Here is an 18,336-nt window from a genome sequence, read left to right on the forward strand (position 1 = left end):
CAATAGATGGCAATGAATGTCAATTCTTCAACAGACTCCCGTTATTTTACCGCCAAATATCATTACAACGTAAAAAATTGGCGGACTCTCATTCAGAACATTTCTGGAAGTGAAAAGGTGTGATATAAAATAAAATAAAACGTCTAATATTATCTAAACGTAATAATTATTTATAATTTCATGGTACGTATAATTTACTTTATATAAGATTGATTTTTTAAAATAAAAAACATGTATTTATTAAGCAAACACGCCATTCGTGAATGGTATTATAAGATACGCGCATGCTCAAGAATTTTTTTCTCCCGAATTTTCGTCCATTTCCGCTGTTCTCTCTTCTACCTCTTTTCGTTGTTAGCGGCAACGGTTATGCCGTTTTTCGATCGATCTCTAGTAAATTGTCGTTAAAATATGAGATTTCATACGAAGAATTCGTATCTAAAGCATACAATGCTAAAGCTGAAGTTCAAATAGCTGATTTACCTAAAAAAATATCCATTTTTATCTATTTAATTGAGTTTTTTCATCCATCAAATATAATTTCTGCTCGAAGCCACGTGTTTCTCGTCTTGCCTGACATTTTTTATCAATGATAACGAGGTAAATCACTTTCTTATTAATTTTTTAATGTTTTCACATTTCAATTATTTTGTCAATTAATTTATGTTCATTAAAAATAGCTATATGTTAACAATTATTCTCTTTTCACCAACTTAATCATCAGAAAAGTATTGTAGCCGGGTGTGATATCGATTCTTTGTTCCATTTCGTTTCACTTCCTCTTTAATTTTAACGACGTAATTTCGTTTATTTGTCGTTAATATTTATTTAATAAATAAAATTTTTATATTTTCAAGTATCAAATAGAAATACAATTAAAAATAACCATTAATTATTTTTTTTTCTTTTTTTCTTTCTGTAGACAAAGGCATGCTGATACATCATGACAGAGTTTGTAGAAGGATGGTATCTCGGTCATACCTTGGGAGAAGGTGCTTACGGCGAGTACGTAAACATTCAATATCAATATTATTCATTTTTGATCCTTGATTAGTGGGTTTATAAATTGAAATTTATTTTGATAGAGTCAAACTGGTAATCAACAAAGCCACAGGCGAGGCAGTTGCTATGAAGATGATTGACTTGATAAAGCATCCAGATGCACGACAAAATATCAAGAAGGAAACAACAGTACATCGAATGCTCTCTAATCCTCATATTATTCGATATTTTGGTCAGAGAAGTGAACCAAATATGGAATATATTTTCTTAGAGTATGCCTCTGGTGGGGAACTATTTGATAGGATTGAGCCAGATGTCGGCATGCCTGCATGGGAAGCTCAAAAATATTTTAAGCAGCTATTATCTGCTGTTGAATATCTTCATTGCCGAGGAGTAGCACACAGAGATTTGAAACCTGAAAATCTTCTTCTGGATGATAAAGACAACCTCAAGGTCTCAGACTTTGGATTGGCTACAGTTTATCGTTTGCAAGGAAAAGAAAGATGTTTGGAAAAAAGATGCGGTACCCTTCCTTATGTAGCACCAGAGGTCTTGGTGAGGCCTTATCATGCAGAACCTGCTGACATTTGGTCATGTGGAATAATCCTCGTTGCTCTTCTGGCTGGAGGTAAGATTATTTTTGATTAGATTCAAGTTGAAGCTAATTATTATAAAATTATTATTTATTCGACATTTTTTATGCTATGTCCTAACTTAAATGATTAATTCATTTAGAGTTCTATTGCGTTTAAATTCATTCCGTATTTTTATTTTGCATAATCAATAAAAATTTGGTGTATAAAATAGCGTACATAGAGTTAGTTTTTAGAGAAATGCCCTCTATCGAACGGGCAAAATAATTCAAAGGTTATTCGTAAAATCTGAAATTGAATATTATTTCCGGACTGGTTGAAAATTAAGTTCCAAGCAAAAGGGGAAAATATAGATGGAGTGTACAGTATAACAACCTTATCAAATTTTAGGCTTTTATCACTCACTACTCACAATTTGTTTGAAATCTATTCTCATACCTTAAAAACATAAAATATTAGAAAGACATTGATTTTATAATAGAATTTTTCTTGCATTGCTGTATTAATTATTAATCACAAAATTTGCAAACTGAATTCTTTCATCTCGTGTATCAAACTCTTCAAGTATTAGTGTTTTTTTTTTGTTAAACACTGATACTTTTATCTCAATATGTTAAATTTAAATTCTGCGACTTTGCATGCTCCAGTCTAATCGTCGGTATGTGAACAGAGCTGCCTTGGGACGAGGCAGATCCCATGTGTCCGGAGTACAAGGCATGGAGGGAAGGAAAATACGAATATTTAACTCCTTGGAAGAAGATAGACTGCATAGCTTTGGGGTTAATTCGCAAGATTCTCACCCATTCGCCAACTTCTAGATACACTATTCCAGATATTAAATCTCATCGTTGGTACCTGAAAAATTTACGACAAGGTATTGCTTTATTGTTGAATAAACTTTTGGAATTTCAAGGCTATATATCTTGGTGTCTTCAGTGTCAGGTACTAAGTGACTCTGAGAAGTAATTGATTACTCAAAGCAACTTAGTACTCAACTCTGCGTTCACCATTTAACATCTATAATTAATTAATTAATTAATAGTAATAAACATAATTGCAAATATTTATCAATTATTAAAATAGAGTATTTTTATTTATTTATGATAAAGTAAGGTAATGGAAGGAGCTCTTGTCTTTTCTTTGGTAATACAGCTCTATGATTGCAATTAAGATTCATAAAGCTAGATTACCAAAGCAAAGAACATTGGCTAGGGCATCTTATATTAAAATAAATTTTAAATTTTATGAGAGAAATAAATTAATAAATAAATCTACCGTTAAACAATTGGAAGTAGGAATTAAAAATTTTCTGTCGTTCCTTCTTTGGTCGTCTAGCTGTATGATTTTATTCAATTCATAAAGCTAGAATACCGAAGCGAGGAAGGCAGCAATATCACTCTGACAGCATCTTCAACTTTAATTGTGAAATTAACTAATGATACCTCAACCCTATCTACTTAAACATAATTTTATTAATAATTCATTTATTTAATGAACCTGATGTTTCAATAAAAAATAAAATTATCAGTTAGATTATTTACTACATCGTTGGGTTGATGAAATTAAAAAACTAAAAATATATTCGATCTTTAATTATCGTTAATTATATTGATGATACATTCAATGTTTCACTTAGTGCAAACTAATCATTCAATTTTAGCAATGATGACATGATGAATTACAGATGCTGAAGAGAGTGAGGATCATGTTGATGGAAGAAAAATCAAAATGAAAAGATATAGTGATGAGCCTCTAATGAGATTAGGACTCTCACAGCCAGAATTCCCAGGAATTGAAAATTCTTTACACATAAATCTTGAAGAACGTCAAGGATTCTCATTCTCACAACCTGCTGCGTTGGAAGATTTACTGTTGTTGACTCAACCCGTTCAAAATACCCAATCCACTCAGAATACTTTCCAGAAATTAGTCCGGCGTATGACTAGATTCTTCGTTAAAACCAATTGTGAAGATACCGTTAATAGATTAGTTGACGTTCTGAAGAAACAAAAATATAATTACCGTGTTAATGTTGGAATTGTAAGTGTTGTAATTCACTCTAATTGATTCTAATAATATGAATTCAAATTAAATAAGTTAATTAATTCATGTTATAGGTGACAATATCTACTGTGGATCGTCGAAAGATGCCATTAGTATTCAAGGCGATGATCGTCGATATGGACAATAAAATCTTAGTAGACTTTAGACTGTCTAAAGGAGATGGTTTAGAGTTCAAACGACGTTTTGTGAATATAAAAGAAGCCTTGGAAGATGTGATTGTAAAAGGACCTGTTACTTGGCCTATCGCCGTAGCTACGCAAACGATGCCATAATTTATTAAAGTTATATTTTAAATAATAATATGCATATTTTTATTATTGGAAAAAAATTTTTGATTATGATAATAACTTATAGACTTATTTTTTTATAACAATAAACGTAATTTAACTATGCTTCTGTTATAATAATGCATTATTTTATTATTAAATTCAAATGATAATATTTACATATGATTCATTTACAGTTAATTCATTTCGAGAAAAAATGTAAAATTCTTGCATCCTTAAATTTATACTAATAGAGTTGGTAATGGTTTTTTCCCTGGCCACGCTTCTTTGGCGTATTTTTTCTTCTTCGGTTCTAGTGAATGTGATTCTGTAGGTACTGGAATTTCAGGAATTGGAGGCACATCGGTTTGCATTTGATTCGGAGCCATTTCGACATCAGGAGCTGGATTAGGTAAAGCAATTCCGAGACGAGAAGTTACTGAGGTTATAGCTGCTGAGAAAGGATTATTACTGATCATTGAAGAACTTGTAAATTGTTCAGGAGGTAGATCATGATATAAGTGGTTTGAAGTTAGGGTAGGTTGAAGATGTTTCAAATGGTGGTTTGTATCATCTGAGAGAGATATAAGTCCTCCTTCTAATCTCATTCGCTAGAAAAAATTTTAATATATTTAATTTGATTCAAACAGATATTCATAAGCTGATATAATGAAAAACTAGATTATTTACTTTGCTAGGAACAACAGTAGTTTGAACAAGATTACGAAACCTTCCGACAGAAGGATCAACATCTTCAGGATTTATTACTTCTTCATCGTCATTGAATGTTATTCCTTTTTTCTTTCTTTTTCTGTTTGATTTATGGACGTCATCATCTGTAATTCCGAGCATAGATATCCTTCGATTGTGAGCTGTATTGAATTCCGTCAAATTCTAACGAATAAAATAGAAAATATACTGATTTTGTTTATCAATTATTTCAATGATAAGTAAAATTTGGAATATACCTACATCAAGCTCTGTTTCAGTCTCTGGTAATCCTAATAAACCACCTGCATCAATATCATCAGATGATTTTTCCAATTCTTCCATTATTGTCCTTGCACCAGTTTGTGGTCTCTCTCTAATAATATAATACCGAGTAGAAGCACCAAAATGAAATGTACTATCTATTGGTAGTTGTGTAGGTTTCTGTGCTTCTAATCTCATACTTCCTATAAATGTCCCATGTGCTGTAACATTTATGATAATGTTCAGTAAATATACAAATATTCGAATTTTTAACACAAAATATACGATGATGACATTTACTGCTCCCTAGATCCACCAGAAATGCTCGATTTAGATGTTTGTGATAAACCAACGCAGCATGAACACGAGAACATGAAGCGTGATCAATACAAAAGTCATTCAATTGTTGATTTCTTCCAAAAAGATAGCATTTTTTCTCATCAACCATCAATTTCTGTAACATGTAAAATAAGTATTTATACAAATTCTACGATTTTGGATGGTATTTTTTCTATTTACCTGGATCAACTTGTCATTCTTCAACACATCTAAGTGCAAACCTACCGGTGGCTTTCCAGCCCTGTAAATAATATTCCAATTATTATGAACATAATAATAGAATAAAAAAGTAGGTGTACTTCTAAAGCAATATAAGCTAATGAATTTATTTGTTTATCTATAATTAACAATGTACATTCGAAAATATAACTAACCAGTTTGGGACTTCGTAATGATTAGCCATCACTAAACAAACACAAAAATACGTTTCCCAGGTCTATTTGTCACTTTTTAAAGCATTTTTTCCCAATAAAGTATCATTCATATAAACTTAATATATGACTCTAAATAAAAATAAATGTAAATAAACAAAAATCCTGATAAATCTTACTGATTTGATTAATAAAAATAAGAGATTAAATGATTATAATCACAACCTAGGAACCATATTGCACGGTCGATAATACAGATATTTAAAGCAGTCGATAACCTAGGAAGTTTGGAAGGTCAACGCAGCTCTCTCTTTACTCCAAAATGTGTAAGAGGAAAAAGAGTATGTATTTTTCATTCCCATGTTGTGTGACGCATATAAATACTCAATTTACTTCAAATTATTCTAATAAATAAGTAGTTTACTTATAAATTGTGATTATCAGTGAATTAAAAATAATATATACTTTACATTTAAAGAATTACACGAATTGAATGTAATTTTTTGTGTGTTCAATGTCATTTCGATATTTCTATAAATAACCTCATTGTAAACATGAACTTCATTAGATTCTATGAATTACTATCGAATAATTTATGTGTAAAAAGTTTGTACAACAATCTCTAACGTTATGACCCTTTCTACGGAGTTGATTAGAATGGTTATGTGACATTATCTCAGTTAAATCAGGTAACATGCATTTGAATGTTATATAAAAAATATATTTTTCTAATAATTAAGTTAAATAATTATATTTTTCTGACTTGGATATTATTGTCTAAACTAAATAAGTGTATTCTCTTATTCGAATGTGCGTTGGTCTAATGTATATATGTCAAAATCAATTTTATTTCACTTATCAAGGACATTTCTATTTATTAAGGCTTCCTACTTAGTATTAGTAACATATCATTGTCAACCTAAATATTATATATTTTTCAAACATTTCTTTTCAGATTTAGTATTCTTAATGGAGAAGAAAAGCTACAATTAGTGATTTCAACATTTATGAAAAAAAAACATGCAATGGAGTCGAAAAACTGTAATCCATATGAGCAGAGATTATTATCCGTTTACGAAAGCTGTTTAGAGAAAGGAGAATCACAGTTGGGAGAAAAAGGTCTGAGAATTCTCTGTGAAAAGCTTCAACTTGAAGAGCGTGGGACTGAATTAATTTCTAATCTTTTAAAGCAAACTCCAACAAAATATACTATTACCTTTGAAGAGTTTCGAAATGGTTTGGTCAGTTTGTTAGACGAATCACGAGAGGATGAGAACAGTTTTCACGATAAAGTTATTGATGACTCATCAATAATGACTACGCTAAAGTATGAAGAACCAACTATACTATCTCCTATTCACAGAAAAATCGGGCAATTTTATACTAGAAATGGTAACAGAGATGCTAACACGCTGATAATCAATGGAGGGGTGTTAAACCATATTGATGAGTCGGAAAAACAAATGCTCGGTCAGATATTTCAGAAACTTGATGTTGATTGTGATGGATTGATTTCATTTAATGAATTTATGTTATTATTTCAAGACGCTCAGAATCATGAAAATCACTCAATTCATGCTGAATGGGAAGATAACTCTCCCGATGAATCGACATGCGGGAAAAATAGCCTTAATATACTTGGACCTGATCATACTGGTTATATTGATAGTCGCAGTATTATAAATCTATGGCAAATGGCAGGAGTTGCTGATGGAAAAGCGTTATTAAGGGATCTCAGTTTTAATACGGATCATATCAATCTTTCAGATCTCCTGCATGTATTAAATGAAGAATTAAAGAGTTTACAACATGAGCCAAAAGATTCTATTGTAATAAAAACACATGTAGATCTTTTACGAGCAACCGTAGTGCTTTATCAAGAAGAAGTTAAATCAGTGAATGGTTTAATAGATCAGTTAACAAAAGAAAGAGATAAATTGAAGGTTGATGTTATGGAAGCCAATGAAAGAGCTGATATTCTTGCAGCAGAAATAGATGAAAATCACGCAAAACTTGAGAAATCTCGATTGGAGCAAATAAAGATTCTTGAGAATAAACATGCAGAGTTAATTAAAGACTTAACTTTACAACATAGCTGCGAAAGGGATGCTCAAATGGCTACACTTAAATTATTAAATGACCAACTCCAAGTGTCTCAGCATGAGGAGCAGCAGATTAAAAATAAATTAGCTGATGCTTTGAATGATAATCAAACTCTTGAAGCTGATAATCAAAATCTTTCAGATCAAGTGACTAAGCTCAAGATATCGAATAATCAATTGTTAATGCAGGTTCAAGCATTAGCTGCTGAATGTGATGAAGCTGAAGCAAATGATGAAAGAGAAAATGAACAGGTGATATCATTAGTAGATCGAATTAAAAGACTTCAGAGTGAATGTGCGTTATTAAGAGACCAAAATGATGAATTAACGTCAGAGTTAGAATTATTAAAATCTAGAACGGGAGATAACAGAAAATCTTCAACAATAATTTCATTTTCAGATAGTGAAGAGTCTAATAGTGTTACTGATTATGAACCACTTGCAAAACAAGTTCCTGAGTTTAAAAATTTAGAAAAATCTAATCTTCAAGATCAGTTATCTTTATCAGTTAATTCATGGTATCAAAGTTCCAACGAACTCGATGAGAAAAAAATTTCAAATATTTCTCAAACTCTAGCTTCAATTATTAGTGATCTTAAGACGCTTACTGTAGATAACAAAATTTGTACATTAGATTGCGCATTAAGGCGTAACATTTCTGAGATAATTAGTGAGTTAGAAACACATGGCAAAGAAATAATTGCAGAAAAAAAAGAAGATTCAGAAACAATCGAAAAGAATGAAGAAGAAGAATGTGAAGAAAGAGCAAGTGAATCACTTCGAGATTTTGTTGTAAATAGAAACGAAAAATCGAGGATTTTAATTATGTCTTCTCATAGTAATGATGTTATAAATAATCTTGATATTTTTAATTCAAAAAATAAAACTTCACGGTTGAGAGACTATCCACCGAGAAGAGAAGAAAATCAAATCGAGCAGGTCAAGGTTGAAGATAAAACTAACGTTAATATAAATAATACAGAAAGTGATGTTGTTGATAGTCCACATAATTCTGATAGTTATGATATTGAAGTAATTAAAAAAGATAGAGATCGATTATCTGCTCTTCTTCAAGAACAAGAAACAAAACATAATAATGAGAAAAAAATGCTTCAGGAACAATGCCAAAAACTTGAAAATGATTTAGAATTATTGAAGAATGAATATTATCAGTGTGAAGATTATTGGGCTGGAAAACTTGAAGAAGAGAGACAAATAATTGAACAAGAACAGAAAGTGACAGACGAAAAGCTCTCGGAATTGATTTCAAAAATTGCTGAATATGAAGAACAGTTTAGTGCTGGTGATAAGAGCCGTACCAACGGTAGACTGTCTCCAATTGAAGAAAAATTCAGTCTTGAACAGCAATATGTGGATCTTGAGAAGGAGTTTGATGAATATAAAAAACATATGCAAGAAGTAATAGCAGAAAAAGATAAAAGATTAAATAATTTAGAAGAGGAGTTAAAAAAGTTCCAAAAAGAAAAAGCTGATTTAAGCGTTCTATTTTCTGAAGACCACAAATGTAAAAGAACAGCTTACCAACCAGTTTACCAGTTTCCTCAAAGAGGAAAGCTTAACAAAATTGCTGAACACTCTACTTCCAATGATGATATATTGTTAGCTAATGCTTTCCATAGCGTTATCTGTCATATATGTGGTTCTTATACTTCACCAAAAGAACTTTCAAGAATGCAAGATATTGCTCAACGGCTTGTTGAAAAAAGAGTTGAGAGTAGTCTTGAGTGTAATTCTCTCATGGAGAAAAAGGAACGTTTGATCAAAGAATTATTGAATGCAACTAATTTTTCAACTAATCAACAAGGATTAAGAGCGAATATCAAGACACTAGAAAAAAGGCAGAAAAGTCTTCGAATTAGTTTAAAACGTTTGGAAGAGCATACAAATAAAATAATTGAATACATCTGGAAACAACGTGCTAGTGAGGTATCAAATTTAAAGCACATGTTGAATGAAACTCAAGAATCTCTTGCTCAACAAGTTCAGATAAATACAATAAATATGGAAAAACTCGTTAAGTCGGATCTACTTTTGAAAGATTTATATGTAGAAAATACACATTTAAAAGCTAAAGTTGATCGTCTTGGAGAACGTTGCCATATGTTGGTTAATATTGATTCAAAATCGACGTCTGTATGACCATACGTTTATTGTGCTCCTTTACTGTGCACTGTTTAGGATTGAATTACATTCCGCTCTCTTACGATTGAGAGCTACACTGAAAAAAATTATGATTCATCAAAGGAAAATAAGTATTGCACAGATTTAGCCATTTCTTCTTAAGTAATTTCAAAATAAATATTTCACTCTAATTATTATTTTGTTCCATTTAAATTTCAACAGTTCTTTCTGTTTTAAGTAAACTAATTTATTTTTTTGTTAATTAAAATATATTCCTTGTTATTGAGATACTAATGTAATTAAATGCTCAACTGTAATTATCATTTTTCTTAGGTTTCGTTTCAACCACTTTCATAATGAATTTTTTTTTTTCACGTCAATACTTTTAGATTAAAAATTGTTAACAAAATAATTCAAAAGAAAAATTGTCAAATTATAAATATTGTTAGATGGTGGAGTAGTTATTGAATTTATACATCATGTTGCCATGTTTCTTCATAAAGTGGCTAATAATTAACAATACTATCATCGCCTTATTGAAATAACATGAAATAATGGGTGCTGTTTAATGAATTTATTTGATAATCATAAAAAAAAAGTGAATTAAATGCCTTGAATACGTTAAGAATTTCATAATTCCATAAATAATCTAATTCCATCCGAAAATTTATTGCTGTAAATGGTATTATTATATTATTAACAGATAATTCATAACTATTTTGATTAATTTCGTATACAACTGGTACCAAGAAGGGAATAAAAGTTTCTTGGATGTTAAATAATTGATATTTTGATACATTTCGTGATTTATATTTACAAGAATAATACGATTAATTCATAATTGTATAATATTAAGTTGAAGTTTTAGATGAACTTCAAGCTATGTATTAATGAATTATTTTTAAGTCATTTTATAAATAAATTCATCATTTGAATATTTAACATTGTATATTACGCCACCGTGGCACATTACTATGTTAGTTCAATCAATAATGAATAATTATTGATTTATTCATTATTCATTAATGAATTATTATTATCGAGAAACGCACGAATTCCAATATAATTCTACCAAAGAAAGATATGTGCGCAGCTAGATAATGAAATTATAATTTAGTTGTTTTTTAGTAACTAAGTTGTAATTGAAAATTAATGTAAATATGACACAATAAAAATTTAGAAATCATCCGAGTTAAAAGATATGCTAGAGAATTGTCCACATGATCTGGCACTAAAAATGTTGTAATTTCTAAAAACTATTATTTACAATAATAAATGTTCGACTGAATATAAATAAAATTGTTTAATTTTTTCATGACCTTTTCCCTTTTAAAGTAATAATAATAAGGATTTTAGTGATTTAATTATTTCGTTCTATTATTTATAAATTATTTATTATTATTGAAATCATTACAATAAACTATTAAACTTAATTAATTACAATAAAGAAATCTATCAAAAATCACAATGATGAATTATATGGATATTTTGTAAAATGTATACATTCATAAAGTTCATACAAAATATTCCTTCTATATTATTTATTTTCTCAAAAAAAAACCCTAAAACACATAACCATGATCAAGATTCACACATGTACCTGAAAAACTGCATAAAAATAATGGCTAATAACAAACTTAAAGTTTTGCTACTTAAATATTGACTTATCACTTATGATTTTTAATTCTTTTTTTTTCCCTTTCAGTTAAATTTAAGATTTTTTTTTTTGCTTTTTATGTACGTATTTTGTTTTAATTCTTTTAGAACCATAGACAAGAATTACGATTTCTCACATTCCCCCGAGATTCATTTCTTTGATCCCGGGGGCACTAAAGGTTTGCCTCGATCTTTTCCACGAAGTTTTATTCCAAGGACTTTTTCGATTTTGCCAATAACCATTTGATTAGGAATACCACGACCAGCTTCGTAGTCATTTATCACTTGGGCTTTTTCATTGACTTTCTGTAGAATGAAATAAATAATAAAAATGATATAATTTTCAATGTTAACATTATTATTATTATTTTAATGCAATGAATTATTGAAATGTCTTTTGCTCTAAATATTAAAATAACCACAATAGCACAAATTGTCATCATGGAGTTATGTTAATTAGTGTTGATTTTACGTATACTGATATCAAAAAATTAAAAAGCCCCAGTTTTTTGGAGCAAAGATTACATCAGAATAAAATTAAATTTATGATTAACAGTCACGAGCATTTTTTAAGTGATTATTTTTTACATATCAGAACTATTTCTTACCGTAGCAAGATCTTTCTGTGATAGGCCTTTACTTTGTCTTCCTTGTTGAATTAATTTACCCAAATCCAGGGGGACAGTTTCATGTTTTAATTCTTCAGTCTCACGATCTAATTTAGCAGTATTTTTTGTGTTGACATGTTGCTTATTAGAACCACCACCCCCTGAGTAATGAGAAAGAGTGAATGAAAACAAACATTTATCTACAGAGCCGAATTTACCAGAAACGTACATTTCACTTGAGTATCAACTGCTACACCTTGACGACGAGCATTGTTGACAGCCTATAATTCAAGAATGACATTAATTCAGACTCATATTATATTTTGTTACTTTTTAATTTTTTTTCAACTTCATTTATCAAACATCACACAAAAAATTACCTTTTCAGATTTCATAGCTGATCCTTTAGGAACACGTTTTCTAAGAGTAATCGGAACAGTATCCCAATCAGACATGGTGTATTAACAATTTTTGGCAAAAGCTTATGTTAAAATATCAAAATATTATTAACTTTCGGGTTTTAAATCGATGTTGTACAGTTTCTATTTATTCTAGTTTACTCAGCACGGATTTACTACGTCTTCCAAGATTCCAGCAATTTCTATGGGCGAATACTCCAAAATTTTTAGTTGTGTTCTTCAATTCTATTTTATAGATGGACGTACTTGTTCGTCGATATAATCAAATGTTATATTATCAACTTTTGTTAATAAAGAAATATATCAAAACAACTAAAATGAAATATTGATGAAAAAGTGAATAGTATTTTTTAAAAATAAAAATATACTCTGACTTTTCTATGAAATCAAAATTATTACAAAGAAAAGAATTCTTCAATTAAAATCTAGTAGGATCGGAGCAAGTGATGTTGAAAAAATATTTTCTTAAAACTAAAATGATCATAGTTTGGGTTTTTAAAAAATTTATTTAATTTTTATCATCACCAAAACGTATTTATTTTTTAGCATTTCGGAGAGCTTTTCTTTCTAATGCTCTCTTTAATTGTTGTTTAGGCTTCAGATTATGTTTTTTAGCAAACCGTTGATTGCGGAGAAACTTCAAATCCATCTATAATTTTCATATGAATAATTAAAATTCTTTCTATTTTATTATAAACATTATAAAATGAAGTAACTTACACCCAAGGTAGATTCGTGCCTGTATTTTTTAGGTTTTTTAATACCATTTCTATGAGCCTTTCTGTCTGTAAAATTAAAAATGGTATGTTTTGTAAACTGAATGTTCATTATCTAAGTAGTAGATACAATTTGACAAATATAAAAAATAACGCTTTACTTACTTTGATTATGATTTGTGTGATTCTTTGACTTTGCCATTTTTTTATATTATTTCTAAACCTAAAAAAATAAATAATTTCAGAATAATAAAGAATATTTAATAGAGGTTATGTTATTTCAAAACATTGCTAATGATTTATTTCGATAGATATAACTAAATTAATATTTTTAGAATAACATTATTTACTTTGAAAATATTTTTTTCTTTAAGAAATATCTGATTTTTCTTTATATAATGGATTATTTTATTGAAAAAAATAACCTTCAATTACATACCACTAGCGGATCTGAAAATTGGCGTTAAAAAGAATTATGTATAGTTTCGTGTCGTTGTTTTGGTTACGAGAATATAGATAAATCGATAAACTCCAAGTGGTGCCCTCTTTAAAACTGTTTTATCGATAGTTCAGTTCCAGTCGCATTTCATTTTATGACCGAACGTGGCGTTAGTATAAATTAACCTCAAAAACTAAATGAATTGTTGATCAATTTCAAATATTGTGAGATAATAATTATTGTTTTTATCGTGTTTTTAAGTTGGATAATTAGTTAAATTTATTTTTTTTTAAATTCGTAACCCAAGTTTTGATAAATCATTTATACCTTATTCAAGTATTCAGATTATGTTATGTTTCTATAGTGTATAAAAATACTAATTTATGTGTGAAAAAGTATCAATATTATTGTGCAAATATAACAAAAATTCTCGCAAAGTGATAAAAAACAATGTGAAAAATGGGAAAATCTGATCTAAAAATAAGTTTCCATCCAAATACTTCCGCCGAACATGAAAATATTCTACAAAAATTGCGCTCTCGTAGCAAGGTTATTATCTTCATACTAATAACTATTTTTACATTTCTTATGTTTATACATCAATTATGTAACTTATCAGATTATATACATATTTTCAGAAATATTTTACATAAATAATATTTATTGAGTAACTTATGATTACAGATTGATAATAAATCAGCATTAGAATGGAAAAAGGTATTTACTAAACTAAACAGTTTGGCAGAAAATGAAAAATCCAAAGACTTAAAAGCTATCCGACAATCTTCTAATACTGTTGGTCAGAATAACTCTGTATGTATATTAATTTTTTACTCATATATTTCCAGAAGTTTTTAATTTTATCGTAGTTAACAATCATTTACTGTTGTTTTTGAAGGTAAATAAACCAATTTACGGTCCAATTCCGGGTTTTCCATCAGGCTCTTGGTGGGGGATACGGATGGACTGCTCTAGAGACCAGGTCCACACTCCGTTTGATAGTGATATTGAAGAAGGGGATTTTGGAGTAACGTCTATATGTACTTCTAATATAAATACTACCAATGATATAGATTTAGGAACATTACTGACTTACACTGGTGGAGAATATCAACCTAAAACATCTCGTAAACTTAACGATCCACTTCTTGATAACTTTAAAAGTCATATACCATTAAGGCTTGTCCGAAGTTACAACCTCGCTAATGAATTTGCTCCAAAAACTGGGTATAGATACGATGGACTTTATATAGTAGTTTCTTTCTGGATTGGAGTTTGTTCTAATTCAAAAAGATATTATAAGTACGCTTTAGCAAGATTAAATCATCAAGAACCTCCAGTTTGGAGCATGCCAACAAGAACTTCAACGAGATTATCATCCTCTATGCAAAAAACAAATTCTAAAAGTTCTTGTGGATCGTTGAAGTGTCATATGGATTGTTGCCAAGTACAAAAATCAGAAGGAACACTCAAGAAAATTAACTTGGAAAAATCGTCGAATGTAAATATGATCAAATTAATACATAACAACGTTAATTCCAGCTCTGCAGTCAGTCAAAAAGATAATAAAGAAAGTACAATTGTCATGAGGCATGTTTCTAAAAAATATGAATCTGCTTCTCCAATTCAACCACTGAATACAACATATTCTTCAATGCCACCATCTTGTGATTTTCAAAATATGAATATATCCATAAGAACTGAACTCTATGATTCCACACCAAATCCTCAAGAAGATTTTAAAAAATCGACACCAATGACATTCTATAAAGTTCACAGAGGAGATAATAAATTGATTAATAAAAATATCATCCGCACCAACTCACCAGATGCAATTAATTTGAATATATTTGGTTCAACTGATAATTTAAGTCAAGAATCTTCATCAACTATTAAATCTTTCGGTAAAAATACGCTAAATCAAAATTTCAAAGCAATGAATCATCAAGAGTGTTTAATTAATAATGGTTCTTCAAATATAGATAAAAAAATAAAAAGTGATATTTCAGTAGAAAAAGTGATAAATATTAATTCAAATGTTAAAGAAGAAATAAGTGATAATATTAATTTGACCAATCAAACCAATTCAGTGAGTTGTAACTTTAATACGAATTCAAAAAATCCGAATGTGGAAGTAAATGGGTGTAATGAATCTGTAAATAAAAAATCGAATCTTCCAGAAGCATTTGTGGAGATTGAATCAATGACACCAGAACAAATGTTAAATTTAATTGTGAAAAAAAGGTTTAATCCCACAGGAAAATTATTAATGGGAAGTATAATTGGTCTGCCAGCAAATGATTCAAGTCTTCTAAATTTTAATGGTCCATTGAAAAAAATTGAAAATAAAAATGCAACGAAAGAAAAAAATAATAAATATTATAAATCCACATCAAAGGCTACATCTGCAATGAAAGTAGAACAGAAAAATAAAAATGGGAGGTCGAAAAAAAATACTGAATCATTGTCTAAATCTTCATTGATCAAAAGACGAAGAAATGAACTTGCTAAACTTACCATTAATGCTAATTTCATGACCAATTTGCGTGGGCAATCTATCCAAACTAGAACAATGAGTAATAGACGGTTGAGGTGTCCAAAAATACTTTTAAATAAAAAAAAAGAATTCCCTGGATTTGTTACAAATTTTTCTTGTGTCGATTTAACAAAAAAAAATAAAAAATCAAGAATAACGAAGAAAAGTCATGTTTTAACGAAAATGAGAAAAAATTTGGCAAACAGTAAACGTAAAGAAGTTGTCAAAAATGAATCTAAAATCCAACAAGCACAAAACAATCAAATAAAATGTAATAATAATAACAATGAAAGTAGAAATAAAAATACAAAGAAAAAGTTAAACTTGAAACAAAATAAACTTTTTGCAGCTAGAAATAAAGTAGAAAAAGCTGTTGATGTCAATATAGAAATGAAAGATGCATCAACACAATGCCTTTCTAGGAAAGATGCATCGACGTTAGTTAACATGGAAAGACAGCTATTTTATGAAAGAAATGATCTAGTTAAGGTTGAATGGATTGATCTTGTTGATGACATGAAAGCTGAGTTGAATGAAAGTAACCATCGATCGCTTTCTACAATATTTTACCGTGATAAACAAGTACAAACGTCTCAAGATTATTCAGTTTCAAATAAAAATGAATTATATCACTCAACTTATATCTCAGATGATAGTTCCGATGTTAAACCTAATTCTAATGATTGCAGATCAGCATTCGTACCTGTAAATCTATCTGATAGAGATGTAAGAGTAGTGAAACTTCGATCGATTGGTTTTAAACCAATTGAAACATGTGAGGCTACTAATAATCCGTGTTATGCAAATTATTATACAAACACTGATGTGGAACCTGCTGTTGTGACACGTGAGGTTAATGAACAGTACAATAAATACACGAGCGAGGAGAATAGTACTGTTGAATATATGGATAATGAATTGCATTACCAAGATATTGAAGATGAAGATGTTGATGAAGATGACGAATATGAAGAAGATGAAGAGGAAGAAGAAGATGATGTAGAGATAGAAGTGGAAATGAAAGATGATAAAGAATTAATTATTCCGAAGAATACAGGTAATGAAGTGATATATGATGGTTATATGAAGAAACGGAAACGAAGTTCATCGTCCATGGAACAGGAAGAAGATGAAGAAGAAATAGAAATAGAGGAAAATAATGAAGATGATGAGGAAAATCTTCCTTGGCTTGGTTGGAATAGATTAGTCAAAACAAAACGGTGATTTTTTTTTAATAAATTAAATTCTTCCATTTTTATATTCTTGTATTCGTTATTTATATATATATATGACTTTGTTTATATTTTAAACGTCAAGATAAAAATATTTATTGGATGCTTATTCACTTTTCTAACAAGTTTCAGTTGCAAATATTAATTTGAGATATCTAGTACATTTTTTTTCAAATCTGAATGATCACCACACATCTTATCGTATAATTAATATAATTTTGGACATAAGTTGACTAATTAATAATTGGTATATTTTACAGAATATTGTAGCAGAAAAAAAATATTTTTTTCATATCTATTATTTGTACTATTGATAACCAAATAGAACAGATTTAGATATTTTATTAATATTTTTTTTTTTTTCAATTTATAGATTTTGAAAATATTTAAGTAATGCATATTAAGTATCAATATACTAAATCTATAAATTTCTTTTCTTTTACTTATAGACATATATATATTTTTTTCAATAAATGTTATTATTATTCTCCATTTCAGTTCGATAGTTATGGAAAAATTTTAGGATTGTATGATTCTTATTCATTATCATTATTCATTTTTCATTATTGTTATAATTATTATTACTATCATTAGGCTAAATACAATTAATGTATTAACGATATATACATGAATATTTTTTTCGGACGTTATGATAATTTGTTTTATTGTTTAGTTAATTTTTATCGTAAATGTTGGGCTTCTCGTTTTTTTAACGATCAATTTATTTATTACTTTTTTTTTTAATTTTTTTGTATTTACAGATTAAATATTTATTCTAAGCGTCTTTGAATCTTCAATTTACAAAATGAAAAGATTTATTTTTTAACAATACGTGACACATAAAAATTTTAAATACACAAAATCATTTAAATAAGTTGC

The 18,336-nt window shown here is 29.0% G+C and overlaps 6 protein-coding genes across 9 annotated transcripts; 3 read left to right on the top strand and 3 right to left on the bottom strand.

Annotated features, from left to right (window-relative positions):
* Positions 1-45: 45 nt before the first annotated feature.
* Positions 46-4,063, top strand: grp (serine/threonine-protein kinase grp). 2 transcript variants are annotated; one of them, XM_035091470.1, is made up of 6 exons: positions 46-183; positions 923-1,005; positions 1,086-1,630; positions 2,266-2,469; positions 3,280-3,635; positions 3,713-4,063. In XM_035091470.1, exons 2-6 carry the CDS (start codon positions 944-946, stop codon positions 3,929-3,931), a joined length of 1,386 nt encoding a protein of 461 aa, XP_034947361.1. In that variant the 5' UTR covers positions 46-183; positions 923-943; the 3' UTR covers positions 3,932-4,063. The 2 variants fall into 2 exon arrangements, with proteins under 2 accessions (XP_034947361.1, XP_034947360.1); XM_035091469.1 differs by lacking the exon at positions 46-183 and adding an exon at positions 340-600.
* On the bottom strand, positions 4,053-6,961 carry NiPp1 (nuclear inhibitor of protein phosphatase 1). 2 transcript variants are annotated; one of them, XM_035091472.1, is made up of 6 exons: positions 6,824-6,961; positions 5,417-5,477; positions 5,198-5,351; positions 4,898-5,118; positions 4,616-4,819; positions 4,053-4,536 (listed from the first exon to the last, which is right to left on the bottom strand). In XM_035091472.1, exons 3-6 carry the CDS (start codon positions 5,343-5,345, stop codon positions 4,168-4,170), a joined length of 942 nt encoding a protein of 313 aa, XP_034947363.1. In that variant the 5' UTR covers positions 5,346-5,351; positions 5,417-5,477; positions 6,824-6,961; the 3' UTR covers positions 4,053-4,167. The 2 variants fall into 2 exon arrangements, with proteins under 2 accessions (XP_034947363.1, XP_034947362.1); XM_035091471.1 differs by lacking the exon at positions 6,824-6,961 and adding an exon at positions 5,611-5,853.
* Positions 5,947-11,150, top strand: LOC118071955 (blastoderm-specific gene 25D). The gene is made up of 2 exons (XM_035091464.1): positions 5,947-6,296; positions 6,563-11,150. The coding sequence occupies exon 2, from the start codon at positions 6,615-6,617 to the stop codon at positions 9,867-9,869; it is 3,255 nt and encodes a 1,084-aa protein (XP_034947355.1). The 5' UTR covers positions 5,947-6,296; positions 6,563-6,614; the 3' UTR covers positions 9,870-11,150.
* A 388-nt stretch (positions 11,151-11,538) lies between these two features.
* On the bottom strand, positions 11,539-12,731 carry mbf1 (multiprotein bridging factor 1). The gene is made up of 4 exons (XM_035090901.1): positions 12,496-12,731; positions 12,345-12,396; positions 12,116-12,276; positions 11,539-11,813 (listed from the first exon to the last, which is right to left on the bottom strand). Exons 1-4 carry the CDS (start codon positions 12,568-12,570, stop codon positions 11,658-11,660), a joined length of 444 nt encoding a protein of 147 aa, XP_034946792.1. The 5' UTR covers positions 12,571-12,731; the 3' UTR covers positions 11,539-11,657.
* Positions 12,732-13,020: 289 nt separating this feature from the next.
* RpL29 (ribosomal protein L29) lies at positions 13,021-13,791 on the bottom strand. Of its 2 annotated transcripts, none has more exons than XM_035091035.1 (4): positions 13,690-13,791; positions 13,416-13,473; positions 13,255-13,319; positions 13,021-13,183 (listed from the first exon to the last, which is right to left on the bottom strand). In XM_035091035.1, the coding sequence occupies exons 2-4, from the start codon at positions 13,450-13,452 to the stop codon at positions 13,070-13,072; spliced, it is 216 nt and encodes a 71-aa protein (XP_034946926.1). In that variant the 5' UTR covers positions 13,453-13,473; positions 13,690-13,791; the 3' UTR covers positions 13,021-13,069. The 2 variants fall into 2 exon arrangements, with proteins under 2 accessions (XP_034946926.1, XP_034946927.1); XM_035091036.1 differs by lacking the exon at positions 13,690-13,791 and adding an exon at positions 13,601-13,667.
* Positions 13,792-13,881: 90 nt separating this feature from the next.
* Positions 13,882-17,718, top strand: LOC118071837 (putative uncharacterized protein DDB_G0282133). Its single transcript, XM_035091276.1, has 3 exons — positions 13,882-14,238; positions 14,374-14,502; positions 14,588-17,718. The coding sequence occupies exons 1-3, from the start codon at positions 14,149-14,151 to the stop codon at positions 17,447-17,449; spliced, it is 3,081 nt and encodes a 1,026-aa protein (XP_034947167.1). The 5' UTR covers positions 13,882-14,148; the 3' UTR covers positions 17,450-17,718.
* Positions 17,719-18,336: the final 618 nt, after the last annotated feature.

Source organism: Chelonus insularis, unplaced genomic scaffold, assembly GCF_013357705.1.
Source record: "Chelonus insularis isolate UGA/USDA-ARS -01 unplaced genomic scaffold, ASM1335770v1 contig_88_pilon, whole genome shotgun sequence".
NCBI classification, from domain to species: domain Eukaryota; kingdom Metazoa; phylum Arthropoda; class Insecta; order Hymenoptera; family Braconidae; genus Chelonus; species Chelonus insularis.

What these genes read in the sequence shown, in the direction of transcription:
- grp (XM_035091470.1), top strand. Translation starts at nt 944, where the DNA reads ATGACAGAGTTTGTAGAAGGATGGTATCTCGGTCATACCTTGGGAGAA. An exon ending in CCTGAAAAATTTACGACAAG is followed by an intron (nt 2,470 to 3,279) that starts GTATTGCTTTAT and finishes GATGAATTACAG; the next exon opens with ATGCTGAAGAGAGTGAGGAT. An exon ending in ACCGTGTTAATGTTGGAATT is followed by an intron (nt 3,636 to 3,712) that starts GTAAGTGTTGTA and finishes TTCATGTTATAG; the next exon opens with GTGACAATATCTACTGTGGA.
- NiPp1 (XM_035091471.1), bottom strand. Translation starts at nt 5,639, where the DNA reads ATGGCTAATCATTACGAAGTCCCAAACTG. An exon ending in CATTACGAAGTCCCAAACTG is followed by an intron (nt 5,478 to 5,610) that starts GTTAGTTATATT and finishes TATTATTTACAG; the next exon opens with GGCTGGAAAGCCACCGGTAG. An exon ending in AGACTGAAACAGAGCTTGAT is followed by an intron (nt 4,820 to 4,897) that starts GTAGGTATATTC and finishes TTTATTCGTTAG; the next exon opens with AATTTGACGGAATTCAATAC.
- LOC118071955 (XM_035091464.1), top strand. Translation starts at nt 6,615, where the DNA reads ATGAAAAAAAAACATGCAATGGAGTCGAAAAACTGTAATCCATATGAG.
- mbf1 (XM_035090901.1), bottom strand. Translation starts at nt 12,570, where the DNA reads ATGTCTGATTGGGATACTGTTCCGATTACTCTTAGAAAACGTGTTCCT. An exon ending in CAGCTATGAAATCTGAAAAG is followed by an intron (nt 12,397 to 12,495) that starts GTAATTTTTTGT and finishes CTTGAATTATAG; the next exon opens with GCTGTCAACAATGCTCGTCG. An exon ending in CACAGAAAGATCTTGCTACG is followed by an intron (nt 11,814 to 12,115) that starts GTAAGAAATAGT and finishes TTCATTCTACAG; the next exon opens with AAAGTCAATGAAAAAGCCCA.
- RpL29 (XM_035091035.1), bottom strand. Translation starts at nt 13,452, where the DNA reads ATGGCAAAGTCAAAGAATCACACAAATCATAATCAAA. An exon ending in TCACACAAATCATAATCAAA is followed by an intron (nt 13,320 to 13,415) that starts GTAAGTAAAGCG and finishes TTAATTTTACAG; the next exon opens with ACAGAAAGGCTCATAGAAAT. An exon ending in GGCACGAATCTACCTTGGGT is followed by an intron (nt 13,184 to 13,254) that starts GTAAGTTACTTC and finishes TGAAAATTATAG; the next exon opens with ATGGATTTGAAGTTTCTCCG.
- LOC118071837 (XM_035091276.1), top strand. Translation starts at nt 14,149, where the DNA reads ATGGGAAAATCTGATCTAAAAATAAGTTTCCATCCAAATACTTCCGCC. An exon ending in AATTGCGCTCTCGTAGCAAG is followed by an intron (nt 14,239 to 14,373) that starts GTTATTATCTTC and finishes TTATGATTACAG; the next exon opens with ATTGATAATAAATCAGCATT. An exon ending in CTGTTGGTCAGAATAACTCT is followed by an intron (nt 14,503 to 14,587) that starts GTATGTATATTA and finishes TTGTTTTTGAAG; the next exon opens with GTAAATAAACCAATTTACGG.